The sequence below is a fragment of the Salvia splendens genome, chromosome 11 (assembly GCF_004379255.2).
Source record: "Salvia splendens isolate huo1 chromosome 11, SspV2, whole genome shotgun sequence".
NCBI lineage: Eukaryota > Viridiplantae > Streptophyta > Magnoliopsida > Lamiales > Lamiaceae > Salvia > Salvia splendens.
In genome coordinates, this window is record NC_056042.1 from 29,186,229 (window position 1) to 29,200,934 (window position 14,706).

The 14,706-nt window shown below is 37.6% G+C and overlaps 1 protein-coding gene across 2 annotated transcripts; it reads right to left on the reverse strand.

The window, feature by feature from the left end:
* Positions 1–10,708: 10,708 nt before the first annotated feature.
* LOC121755282 (protein FAR1-RELATED SEQUENCE 11-like) lies at positions 10,709–14,706 on the reverse strand. 2 transcript variants are annotated; one of them, XM_042150573.1, is made up of 4 exons: positions 14,497–14,706; positions 12,840–13,864; positions 11,953–12,396; positions 10,709–11,580 (listed from the first exon to the last, which is right to left on the reverse strand). In XM_042150573.1, exons 2-4 carry the CDS (start codon positions 13,815–13,817, stop codon positions 10,963–10,965), a joined length of 2,040 nt encoding a protein of 679 aa, XP_042006507.1. In that variant the 5' UTR covers positions 13,818–13,864; positions 14,497–14,706; the 3' UTR covers positions 10,709–10,962. The 2 variants fall into 2 exon arrangements, with proteins under 2 accessions (XP_042006507.1, XP_042006506.1); XM_042150572.1 differs by having other exon boundaries at positions 12,840–14,706.

Below are 14,706 nucleotides of genomic sequence, written 5' to 3' on the forward strand. Positions count from 1 at the left end.
ATTTAGAGTAATTATTTTGGTTATTAAATGGTCGTGGAGGATCGTGAATCGGATTGTAAATTGTCATTTGCGGGAAAATGTTAACTCGGTTGTGGGGTTTCGACACGTGGGATGCGGTGGGGCCCTTTGGTGGGTCGTGGATAGGCGTGGATTAAATCATTTTAGACTTTTCTAGGATTAGAAATGGGAAATGGGATTCAATTATTATTGGTTGGCACGCACGCGCACGATAGTGATGTCAAGAATATACGTTGTGATTAATGTATAAATGTAAAGATTAGTTAATGTTTACGGATTAATATTTGTCATTAACGGCATGTTTGTAGGATAGAACAAAGTAATTTGATTCCTTTGTCGATAGATTAAGACGTTTGTTTGATTAAGGAAAATAATTGAGAATCGTATTAGTATGGAAATTAATACAGCTTTCTAACATTATTGTTCCTTTTTAAGGAAATTATTTTAATTTTAAAATTCTACATATTTAATACTACCACTATTACTTTTACTATTTTATACGGATAGAATGCTAATGTTATTGTTGTTATTATTATAATGTTATAAATAATCATTTCCAAATTTATATTGTTTATTAGTATAATATATATTATATTATCAATTATTTTAAATTGAATTTAAGTATACTTTTTAAAATTATAAATAATAATATTACTATTATCGTTTAACAATTTATTAAGTAAAATTTAATATAAATTTAAAAACATGGATGTTCTTATTAATAATATTATTATTATTAAATAATTCAATGAAAATGTGAATTAATTAATTACATTTAATTGATTAATATAATTTCCGAATACGACTAATTTTTCTTGATATTTTTTAATATACGATAAGTAATTCACAACAGCATTACAAACATGCCATGATTATAAACATAACTTCATTTTTCAAATATTGCAAAATTAGTTTGATCGTTGAGTGTGACTACAGTAATAATCTAGATTTTGATGGGAAAAACTGAAATCGATGTGGATCTTATAATTTATGTTAAAATTCATAATTCTTGTCCCACATCGACTTGGTAACGATCATAACTCACCTATATAAGTATGGATAACCCTCCCCCTTATGAGGCCTTTTAAGGGGTGAGTGGCTCATTTCTAATATGATATCAGAGCGGGCCCAAGTCGATGATGGGTTATATCTCTTTATCTCTTCCCTTGCCTACCCACGTGATGGAAGTTCGATTTGTCATTTCGGCCCACACGTGAGGGGGCGTGTTAAAATTCATAATTCTTGTCCCACATCGACTTGGTAACGATCCTAGCTCACCTATATAAGTATGGATAACCCGATCTTAGCTCACCTATATAAGTATGGATAACCATCCCCCTTATGAGCCCTTTTAAGGGGTGAGTGGCCCATATCTAATAATTTACTAGGTGATTTCGTGAAAATAATGTCATATTCGGGCTTTACCCGTCAAATTGTGTAGGTATACGTCAAAATTGCATTGCTATAATGTTATTGAACGATATTTTAAAATTTTGATTGCTCTTGCAACTTAACCCAAAAACTAGACCATAAAATACAATCCTCTTGGGGCCGTTTGTTTCTGAGAAAAATAATGTTGTTGTTAATTATGATAATTCGAAATATAATGTCATGGAATATTATTTCTACCAGATTACTTAAATGTGTAGAAATATTAAGGAAAATTACACTATGGTTTTAAATTTGTATTAATTAATTAAATTCAATTTATAACTAACCAATATAATAACTGAATTATCTCATTGGCATATAACCGAAGAACTTTTAATTAATACAATTATTGTAATAATATTAATCATATAACCCATGATTCTAAAATTACATTAATTAAGATAACAAAATAATTAATAGAAAACATAACAATTGTCATATAGTAGTATTAGAATTATTATATGATTCATAATTTTAATAACTTGATTAAGTTTTTTATGATAAATTAGTAAATTGATAAGTAAGATAATAAATAATACTAATAAACATGATTACTATTTTACGTCCAATGTATTTAAATTTTTTTATCTTTTTAGTTCCCAATTCATTACAAAATTTACTTTCTTTCTCATCTATTAATTGTCACCGATTAACTCAGCTCGAGTTAAACAAAAGTACTATATCTTCGTCATATATTTTAATACACAATTGATAAAATAAAAGAGATTGAGGGAAAAAGTGGTGGAAGTGGTGTTAATAGATTATGGAGTCCATATTTTGAATAATGTGTGGGATTAGTATTTGTTTAAAACTTTCCATATTTAGAATTATGTGATTTAGATAAAAAAAATAGAATCAAACAGGAGAAAGAATAAAATATGAGAGATAAAATAGAATAAGAATATTTAAACATTTTATTTTTTATAGTATAAAAGAAAATAACTCAGCTAAGTTGAGACGGATGAAGTAACTCATCTTTATCTACAATAAAATTTCTTGATTAAAAAAGATGCATATTATAATCAAGAAAATGTAGTAATTAAAGAGAAGATAAAAGACTAGTCAAAATTTGAAACTATATCTCACTATAATTATTTATCGCTATTAAAAAAAAATCTTGGATTCGCTAATGCACATACACCACTCACATAAGTAGCAGCACATACACAATACACACACCATTATATATACACATAAAAAATATAGGGTAGTCAAAAAATGCAAACTCTAAATATTGTACAAACTTCAAACTAAGATCTGGAATGTTAGAAAATATCTACAGATGACAAAATATCAGCAACAAAAAATGTTAACACAGTTTCTACATAATGCCAACGCAGCATCAACCGTTGACACTGTGTTGACATATTTTCTTACTATTATTTTGTCATCTGTTAACATTTTCTAACGATCCAGATCATAGTTTGGAGTTTGTACAATATTTGGAGTTTACATTTATCACCTCCCAAAAAACATAATACACACACTAAAGACAAAGAGACACAACTAGTACATAATAGTATATACACATTACTTACACATACACAACACACCCAGAATACACACTGATATTTAAGAACAAAAGTGCTATTTACTCTAAGTAAATAGCTAATAATTGAAGGACAAAAGTAATATTTACTCTAAAATTATTAGCGTGCAAAATTCGTCTTTTTATCTCGTTTTATAAAGATAATTTTTTTAGAAAAAAGTACATCGATCGTCGTATGGAAATTCAGTAATGGTGCAATATTGTTGATTTAGTCATGCTCATATGCTTACAAACATGCATATGCATGCCTCAAAAGGTCAACTTTTTACAGCTGCAGATAGTATATTACTCCTACTATTTTTATTTATTAATTATATAAGTCGCTTTTGTGTGCGGTGGTTGTATTATACAAAATTGACATAAAAGTTTTAATTTTTAGATATTATTCTTGCGAAAAATAATTGAATTTGTATATACGTCCGTAACATGAAAGTGACCAATATTCCAACTCTTACGAATAATCCATTATAAATCCACTTGACTTCAACGTGAAGCGTCCTAATATTACTATAAAGCACCGCACTATTTATTATATATCATGTGGTTATTAGTAGTATTATAATTTGCAATATTTTAATTTTATTATTTTAAGATATCCACATGATTAATGCATTACTTGCTCGAATTATTGTTATGCTTATGCAGCTATGCAGGATACTACTTGTAATATTCCATGATTTTCTTCAATTATTAGTTCGTATTTAAGTTAGAAAGTAACCTTGTAATTTTGGCGCCACGTATACAGAAGATAATTAGCATTCATTCCCTTCATTCATAATCATATACTACTGCATGTGAATTGTCGACAAATACATAAAATTATAGTGGTAAATAAATGTCGGGAATATTATTAATATAAGAAAATAATGGAGTAATAAAATAATTGCTAGGTCAAATACAGAACATTCTGTTACGTATAAATTACTTAATCATATGCGAATACACATTGTACCGTTGTTCCTGGTTTAGACTTTGACTAATCTGAAGGCAAACCTACGTCCACGTAATTTCATTCTATAGCTACTTGCATTGCATGTTCTATCCACCCATAATCATGATTTTATTTACTTAACAAAAAAAGGCTGTCTAGTCTACATACTTGTCATGTTTTCTATATTATTAAAGTATATTCTTTTCAAGGGTACCAACAATTCAAAACTAGTGGTTACGGTCTTACAGATCAAAACTAGGGAGGGGTGATTACGAATGAGGTCGATAACCTGGTAATTGAAATTTTCGATCTCTGTTAGTGATTACGAATATCTTCGAACTATCAATCTGTTACAACTGAATAACCGATAAAATATTAAATAGTAGTAGTAATAAATAAATACTGTTAGTTTTTACTTTCAAAGTGTTATATTATATTGTCTACCTTTTTTTATGGTAAAATGAACATAAACTTAAAGGCCGCGTCACGGAGGATTCGAACCCGAGACCTTTGGGTTCGGGCATTATTAACATATATTGTCTACCTTCTAACATAGGGCTTGGTGGTTGTAGCTATAATCACGTTGTATAAGCCTTAAAATCATGCCACAGTCATAGAGAATAAGTGGTGACGTATCTTCTTTCTATAAATCACGGCAAGTGTGTTATGAAAGTATGCAAAAGTTCGATGATGACAACCATGCGAAAAGAAAGAACACTAGAGTTTTACGTGGTTCGATCGTAAGATCTACGTCCACGGCCAAAGGCAATATGATTCAGTATATTGAGAAATATGCAGAGATTTACAATCACTCAAGAACTCTCTCCAAGAACTCAACACCTCTACTCTAATTCTAAACCAAGAACTAATCAAGTGATAGTTTGGAGACTCTTTTCTTGAATATCGAAGTAGCTGATTAACTATTTCAGATGCAGCCTTCGTCTGCTTTATATCAGTCCCTTTATCCTTAAACGGCTCTCTTGAGATGTTAGTTATCAAATCAGTTATAACTGTTCCAACGGCTACTTCCCGTTTCTTGGTTTGCATCAACATGCCGAAGTGCTGCATGATGCCGAAGTGCTGCATGATGCCGAAGTCAATGAAATGCTGAGCTCAATGAAATGCCGAGCTCAATAAACCGCCGAGCTCAATAAAACACCGAGCTCACCGAGCTCAATAAAACACCGAGCTCACCGAGCTCAATAAAACGCCGTGCTCAATAATATGCCGAGCTCAACCTCTAACAAATCTGCAGCTGTTGAGAATGACATTGATTTTTAGCTTGCTGCATCCAACGGTGATTGTGAGATTATACTCCAACAAACTCCACCTTAATCTCAGAATCAACAATGAATCATAATCCTCTGACAAAACCTCAAACTCATCACTCCACAAGTCCCACCAGCCCCAAGCAGTATTTAAACTTCATGGCTGGCAACGGCTTTGTCAACATATCAGCCGCATTATGCTCAGTAGATATTTTCACCATCTTGACTTCACCTCTCTGTATTTCATCCCTTATGAAGTGCATCCGCACATCTATGTGCTTACTTCTTTCGTGAAACACCTGGTGTTTGGCAAGGCATAAGGCGCTGCTGCTGTCACAGTTTATCTCCACTGTGTCTTGCTTCTCCCCAAAATCTTCTAGGATTCCCTTCAGCCATATTGCTTCTTTCACAGCCTCTGTCATTGCCATGTACTCAGCTTCCGTAGTAGATAAAGCAACCACATGTTGTAATCCAGATTTCCAGCTTATAGCAGTGCCATTTAGGGTGAACACATATCCAGTTTGAGATCTCCTATTATCTCTATTTGATGCATAATCAGAATCGCAAAACCCCACCAGTGCTCCACCTTGATCCTTACAATCTGCCTTGTACAACAGACCATAATCTGAAGCACCCTTCAAGTATCTGAGCAACCACTTCAATGCTATCCAATGCTCTCTCCCATGGTCTGACATAAATCGGCTAGTAACACTTATAGCCTGAGCCAAATCTGGTCTTGTGCATAGCATTGTGTACATTATGCTTCCTATGATGTTTGCATAAGGTATCTTGCTCAGCTCTCTCCTCTCTGAGTCATTCTTTGGTTTCTGATCCATGCTCAACTTAAAGTGAGCAGCCAATGGTGTAGAGACAGGTTTGAAGTCATCAGCCTGAAATTTCTTCAAAACTCTCTGGATGTAATTCCTCTGCAACAACCTGAGCTCTCTCTTTGGCCTATCCCTCAGTATATCCATGCCAAGGATTCTCCTTGCATTTCCAAGATCCTTCATTTCAAACTTGGATTCCAGTTCAGCCTTGATTCTCTCAATCACTCCCAGATCTGCTCCTGCCACAAGCATATCATCAACATACAAAAGTAGAAAAGCAATTGGTACACCATTCCTTTCTCTGATGTAAACACAGCTATCATACTGCGATTTTCTGAAACCAATACTCATCATATGCTCATCAAACTTGAGATACCACTGCCTACTACTTTGCTTCAACCCATACAAACTTCTCTTGAGCAAACACACTTTGTCTTCATTCCCAGCCTCCATGAACCCCTCGGGTTGATGCATATATATTGTTTCTTCAAGTTCACCATGCAAGAAGGCTGTCTTGACATCGAGTTGGTGTAACTCCCAATCATACTTTGCAACAAGAGCAAGCAATATCCTGATGGAACTGTGTTTTACAACCGGAGAGAACACATCATTATAATCAATCCCCTCTTCTTGAGTGAATCCTCTAGCAACAAGCCGTGCCTTAAACCTGACACTTTCAACTTCACCAACTTCAATCTTCATCTTGAAGATCCATTTGCAGCTAATAAGCTTTTGGGTCCCTGGATTCTTCACCAAAATCCAAGTATGGTTTTTGAGTAGTGACTGGATCTCTTCTCTCATAGCTGCAAGCCATTTCTCCTTTTCCTTACTCGACATAGCTTCAGCATAGGTGGATGGCTCTAAGCACTCCAATACCTCAGCAACACAGAGAGCAAAAAAACTCATCTCATAATCACTGAACCTGGCTGGCTTTCTGATCTCTCTTCTGTTTCTGTCCCTGGCTATAATATGTGATCTCTGATCATCATCAATCTGATCTTGTTGCTGGGGTTGCTGTGGACTTGAAGCTTTATGGGAGCTTGAAGCTCCACCCCCATTCTGATCATCTGGATCACTAGGTGGTGGCTGGCCATGCTGAACTTCTTGATCAATAGATATTCTTTCACCCATCTGATCCTCAGTCTTCAAGAATGGCATATGATGCTCATGGAAGACCACATCTCGGCTCACAATTATCTTCTTGTTCCCCTCTTCAGTGCACCACAACCTGTACCCTTTTACTCCATGTTGGTAACCAACCATCACACATTTCTGAGCCCTTGCATCAAGCTTTCCCTGCTTGCAGTGGGCATATGCTCTACAACCGAACACCTTGAACTGATTGTACTCTCTATCTCCACCATACCATCTGACATCTGGGATTTCATTTCCTATAGCTGATGATGGAGAATTGTTAATTAGCACTGCAGCAGTACACACTGCCTCCCCCCAGAACATCTTTGGCAAGCCTGATGACAAAAGCATGCATCTGACTCTATCGAGGAGTGTTCGGTTCATTCTTTCAGCAACTCCGTTTTGTTGCGGATTGGCCGGGACTGTCCTATGCCTTTGTATCCCATTTGATTTGCAGAAAGACTCAAAATCTTCAGATAAGAACTCCAGCCCGTTATCAGTCCTCAAGCACTTGAGAGTGGTGGATTTCTTCAGCTTCATCTCTGTGCACCATTCTCTGAATTTTTCAAATGCTTGTGACTTCTGCTTTAGGATGTATATCCAGACTTTTCTGCTATAATCATCTATTATCGACATGAAATACCTGCCTCCTCCCATAGAAGCAGGCTGAGCTGGACCCCATAAATCACAATGCGCATAGTCAAGAGGTAATTTGGAGGTGTGTTTACCAGCCTTGTATGGTAGCTTCTTGCTCTTTCCCAGAGCACAGTGTTCACATTCCTTGAACCTCTGATCACTTCCAGCCGGAATGACCCCTTTCTTGATCAGTTCTCTCATCCCACTTTCTCCAAGATGGCCGAGCCTCTTGTGCCACAGACTCATATCAGAGTCCTCTGCAAGATTCACTGAAGCAACAACAGTTTCTGCTACTAGATAGTATAAACTGTTTCTTCTCTCAGCAATCAGCAAGATTTTTCCATTAAGTGAGACATTCATATAGCCTTTCTCAGAAGAAAACCTGAAACCTCTAGATTCAAGCATGCCAAGTGAAATCAAATTCCTCTTAATCTCAGGAATGTACCTGACTTGAGTAAGCAGTTTTGTTGATCCATCATGAGCTCTCAATCTGATATCTCCAATGCCTTTGATGTAGCACATCTGATCATTCCCCAACATTACTGACCCGGTTGCCTCAGAAAGGTTTTCAAACCAAGCTTTGTTGGAACAAATATGGAAGCTGCACCCGGAGTCCATTATCCAAGAACTCTCTATCCCACCACTCACCACATTCATGATCTGGGGTGGATCTGTGTCTTCTGCAAGATCAGCCTGATTTTGGGTAGCCTTCTCTTCGTTTTGCTTCCTTTTCCACGAGTAGCAATCCCTTTTGAGATGCCCAGGTTTCTTGCAGTAATGACAGCTTCGCTTCTCCTCATTCTGCTTCTGATACTTAGGCTTTTGATTCTGATTGAGTTTCTTTTTCTTGCCTTTGAAAGCCTTTACATTCAAGGCTTGACTGCCACTTCCTTCGTTTGTCGTCGAAGAGTTCTTTTCCAGCTCCTTTGATCGAAGAGCACACTGAACTTCTTCATATGTGATGCCAGATTCTGCATTCCGGCCAAACAGCATTGCATCTTTAAGATGCTGGAATGTTTTGGGAAGAGCGTTCAAGAGCAAGATGGCCTTGTCTTCATTCTTCATGGGGCCATCTACATTCTCCAAATCATCCAGATTCTTGCTGAAATCATCAATCTGCTCTGCGAAGGGTCGGTCTTCAAGAATCTTGTATGAAAAGAGGCGCTGCTTCATGTATAGGCGATTAGCAAGCGACTTGGTCATGTACAGCGCTTCGAGCTTCGTCCATACCCCATGCGCTGTGGTTTCCTTCGCAACCTCGCGCAACACCTTGTCCGTGAGATTGAGAATAATGGCGCTATGGGCTTTCTTGGCAATCTCAGCCTTCTTCCTCACGCTCTTCTCATCGAGATCTTCTTTTTCTTTCCCCTTCGGATCAATTGGCTCGATTGCTTCATCGAGCCCTTGCTGGATCAACAGAGCCTTCATCTTGATCTGCCACAGACCAAAGTCATTCTTCCCCGAGAATTTCTCCGCTTCGAACCTCGTCGTCGCCATCGATATCAACTCCGATTGCGTTTCCCACAGACGGCGCCACTTGTTATGAAAGTATGCAAAAGTTCGATGATGACAACCATGCGAAAAGAAAGAACACTAGAGTTTTACGTGGTTCGATCGTAAGATCTACGTCCACGGCCAAAGGCAATATGATTCAGTATATTGAGAAATATGCAGAGATTTACAATCACTCAAGAACTCTCTCCAAGAACTCAACACCTCTAATCTAATTCTAAACCAAGAACTAATCAAGTGATAGTTTGGAGACTCTTTTCTTGAATATCGAAGTAGCTGATTAACTATTTCAGATGCAGCCTTCGTCTGCTTTATATCAGTCCCTTTATCCTTAAACGGCTCTCTTGAGATGTTAGTTATCAAATCAGTTATAACTGTTCCAACGGCTACTTCCCGTTTCTTGGTTTGCATCAACATGCCGAAGTGCTGCATGATGCCGAAGTGCTGCATGATGCCGAAGTGCTGCATGATGCCGAAGTCAATGAAATGCTGAGCTCAATGAAATGCCGAGCTCAATAAACCGCCGAGCTCAATAAAACACCGAGCTCACCGAGCTCAATAAAACACCGAGCTCACCGAGCTCAATAAAACGCCGTGCTCAATAATATGCCGAGCTCAACCTCTAACAAATCTGCAGCTGTTGAGAATGACATTGATTTTTAGCTTGCTGCATCCAACGGTGATTGTGAGATTATACTCCAACAAAGTGAATGAGTGTTACGAGGTTGGGTGGGACGATATTTTACTTTCCGAAATCAAAAGGACTATGTAACACGTGAGTCAAAGTAAGTTAATCGATTAACTGATTAACCGACCAGTTATATGTCCCCACTATGGTTCTTCATCCGGGGGCTTTCCGAGATCGATTAACTGCCATATCAGTTAGGCTATTAACTGAGCCGACCGACCTTACACACTACAACCACAAAATTATGGTCTTTCAACTAGAATTAGAGTTCCGATTCAAAACTAATGTTTTTTTGGCAGTTTCAGACAGTTCAATTCTGGATCCCAAGTGTTTCCACTTTAAAATTTCAAATTAAATAAAGAAAAAAAATCAAAATCATGCGTAAATTGTTGAATTTGTGTCAAAATTTGCGATTTTATGCTCCAAAACACGTCTGTATACCTGTGCCTAGCCTAGACTTGCTGTTATCTCAAAAGTCGTCGTAACCGCCGATTTTCAGTTTGGGAATGTTAATCTCAACATCTCTCACAATTCGAAAATCTGGGGTTGAAACTGATTTCCTTCAATTGATTCCTTTTAAAGTAAGAAAATCCCGGATTCAAATTGAGAACGCCAATTTCAGTTCAAAAACAATAGCAAACGGTTCAAAACCGAGTATTCAAATCTTGTTTATGGTTAACCATGCCCGTTGCACGCATGCCACCCCACCCTATATTTAATCGAAACCTGAAAATGGTTTCGTTTCAATCAACCGAAACCAACCACAAGCCGACATGCAGTCTTAGTATATTATCTCCACATCCGGAATTCTAGCCGAGAAAAATGAGCATCATTTCTTTTAAGAAATGCGATGAACTCACGGGCAGTTCTAAGCCTTTTACAATGACTAGTGAGTGCGATTGATAATACTCTACAAAGTTTTCTAGGAATGGACCTTTGTTCCGTTGCCATATACTCCATATCTTCTTTTAAGTAAGTGTTCGATGTGTGGAAGAGAGTTCTCTCATACTCAGACTCGAAACTGGCTGTTCCCTAATTCGAGATAGAAGAACAGACACATGCTCAGTTGCCAGATCTAACCGTTCTTTCGATTTCGCAGATTCTGTTACAAGACTTGATACCATGCTCTGCAACTGCTGCATCCTCTCCGCATGATCGTTCCGGGGAGCGTGAAGATATCTGTTGAGAGGCATGCTTCGCCGCCAACGTAGGGGCAGATACCTTTCTGGAATTTGGAAGCAATTCCCAGTTGATAGAACTCGGAGAGCATGCCTACAGAGGATTCCAGAGAACTCGAATTGGTGGCAGCTGCAACTGATGATCCCTTCCCGTGGAACCCAATACACTTTTCGACCTCCTTCGAGCTTTGTATGGTGCCTGACAAGGAAACAGTCTTCCATCTGATATGACGCGTAATGGGCAGCCATAACAAGTTGCTCTTGTAGCTTCGAGAAAGCAAAAGGTGTGAGAACTGAGGCAGCATGTGATTCCATTGGAGCTCCTGTTTTCAGGCTAATGTTTTGGATATTTTGCTGCATCGTCTGTTGCTCTCCAGCTTGATCCTTAAAATCCACAGCTACAGCTACCTGATCATAAATCAAAGTAAGTAAGAACCACACCAACATTTCTGAGATTGAAAGCAGAAAAGGAAACATGTCATTCATGCATCAGATTCATTAGAGTTTGCCCAAACTACTCTCTGATGCTTTTACATGTCTTCCAAATTTAGAGGAGAAATGTGAAGAGTAGTAGTAGTACTATACAAATAAAGGAAGACTTCGGCTTCATAGAGGACTGCACAACATCAAACCTGTGCCGTAAATGTTCTGTGACCCAGCATACAGAAAAAAATTTAAACATACACATGATTCTTTCCATGGGCAGGATGGTGTCCAAGGAGAGGAGACACGATAAGCAAGTTCAATAAAACTAGTATGCAGTTTAGCTAGAGAGCTCACTTGTTCTACGAACTGTGCAAGTCGAGTCTGGGCACTTAAAAACCGTTGAATAAAAGCATTTATTGATTTTGACTGGCCGGGAGTTGTCAATCCTGCAAAAAAGTGGCTTCTCAAGTATGGAAGCGCCCAAAGATGTCGCAAGGCATACAAACTAGCTATATGCCTGTTTGTGTGCAGACCGAAAGAATTCACCATATCTCTCCAACCCAGTTCAAAATCTTCAATGGTTTCCAGGTTATAGAGTCGATAGAACTCAGCCTTCCAGTCATTATACCGTTCCCCAAGAACAGCATTGAACCATGAAGGGAATTTCGCCACAGTAAGCCATATGCAAAGTGCATGTTTGGTGGTTGGCATCTCCATTCCTATTGCTTCTTTTAGGCACATATTTTGGTCGGTCAATATTGTTTGGGGAGCTTTCCCATTCATAAATCCTAAGAAAGCCTTGTATATTCAAACAGAAACTTCAAAGTTAGTACAGATACATCAACGGCACATCAACTAAATGGGAAATACACCTACAGATAAATAGATACTTTAGCCAATACACTATCCCCCTTTCAACACACACACACACACACACAGATAGCATCTACTACTTCTTAATCCTTTTTCAGTTTTTTTTCCCTCCATGTTACATGTAGAATGGACTTGAATTGGTAATAGTGTTTTAATAAAGAGAATATCATCTAAGAAGGGACACCATTTATTTTGCCCAGTGTGGCAGTTGAACACTACATACAAGAAGGCACTGGTATCATGATAAATTAACTGAGACATTAATGACTAAACTCCGGTGTAAATAGCTGACTTCAAAACAGCCAAAAGCATTAACAGAAACAATTGCAAGCTAGTTTCTAAAGCAAGCATTATAGCCTCCATATTACCTTCAACGCCCAGGAGAATGACCTCAAATTTTCCTCACGAAGAAGTACGCAGCCAAAGAAGCAGGGCATACCATAATTGTTCATTCCTACCCATATTCCAAGAGGCATGTCAAAAGCAGCCAATCGATGTGTTGTATCAAAGACCACAGCATCACCAAAAATTTCATATGACTGGATAGATGAGGCATATGACCAAGCGATATTCTCCAATCTCCCACTAGAATCAAGTGTAAACTCAAATTTAAAATTGGGATCTTTATCCCTAATATTTCTGCACATTTTAAGTAAATCTATGCTCTCATCCTCAGGGTCTACTTTTCTGAAAGACTGTAGCAAATTCCGCACATCTTTCTCAGTAAATGGAAGATATCCAGGCTCAATGCATTTTTCAAGTTCAAGCAGCCTCATCATTTGTTGCACTGAGATTCCAGTCTTGGCAAACATGAGAATTCGGTTCTTGTCAGATTCCGAAATTGTGCGATATGCAGGAAGAAAACGCACTTGATTTGGTTCAAGAAGTTCATGGTTGTGGTGATTTGCAAATCCAGTGACTCGCCATTCAGGTACTCCTAATTCAGTTGACTTGCTTATACGCATGTATGCTTGGCATCCACACCGAGAAGATTTTCTGTTTCTTTGTGGTTTACTGTCATTTGAATTTTTGGTGGGAGTATTTCCTGCACGATGGCACACAAAGTAACGCCTTGTGAGACCTTTCCCAACGCCATCCTTGCCCTCTGTTCGGTGGCGCCTGATTGAAAACCCACAGCGCTTTGCAAATTCACTATAGAACTCATAAGCAGCATCATGAGTTACAAATCTTTGACCAATATATGGAATTGCATCATTTGTTGTCTCCAAGGACAGTCTGGTCTCATCTGGAGATTCCTCGGAGCTGCTTGCTTCATCAGGTGATATGGACCTCTGATCTGAGGGATCGTCATAAACCAGCATCATCTGCCCAGCCTCTTCAGACATTGTGGTCTTTGTCAGGGGGGTTTAGAAAATGCTATTGTCAGCCATTTCTAAACAAAAACATTGTTAAACTAATCAGTGATACAAAAGACATACTTGTAGGTAAATTGTACCTGATATGGTGTGAATGCACGAAAAAAAATATTGACACATGAATTGCAACAATTACATACAAAAATATCTCATCCCATTAATCCAACAACTATGGAAGTAAAACCAGAGGATAGCTGAACAAAAATATGAGCATGAACAGCATATTATAGCATTATAAAAGAGAAGATGTGAGAATAGTATCACTATGAATACGGATAGCTGAACATATATATTAGCATAAAAAAGACAAAATAGCATCACCGAGGCCATCTGTTACACACGGTAACTACCTTCTCGACCGTCAATTACATTCTAACCTTAACTTTCACTTATATAAGCAAAATTTAACGGTGCGGTGAATAATTCACAGCATGAAAAACAGCAATACAACAATCAAAATCCGAATAGCAACTTGTGGCAATGGCATTTTACATGAATCGCACTGCAACATCTAGCTTTTCAATAAAATTCAAAACGAGTAACCATAGAAGCAAAGCCTCTAAGTTTCGAAATGTATCTGAATTTAGCATAAATCCAAAACAAACTCCAAGGAGAAATCGATAAGAAAAACAGCGAAAAATCAAGGCACCAGTCTTTGAGATTAATCGTGGCACCAATCGATCTCCATGTGATATATTGTATACTGATACGTATACATGTACGTATAAAAATCCAACCGGACTATGAGAACATAATTAGAACTGAAATCGAAAGTGAGCTAAGGATTAATCGACTGGGAAAGATGAAGAAGAGAAGGAAAGTTAAAGCGAGGACAGAAACCCTAATGTGCGCAGGGATG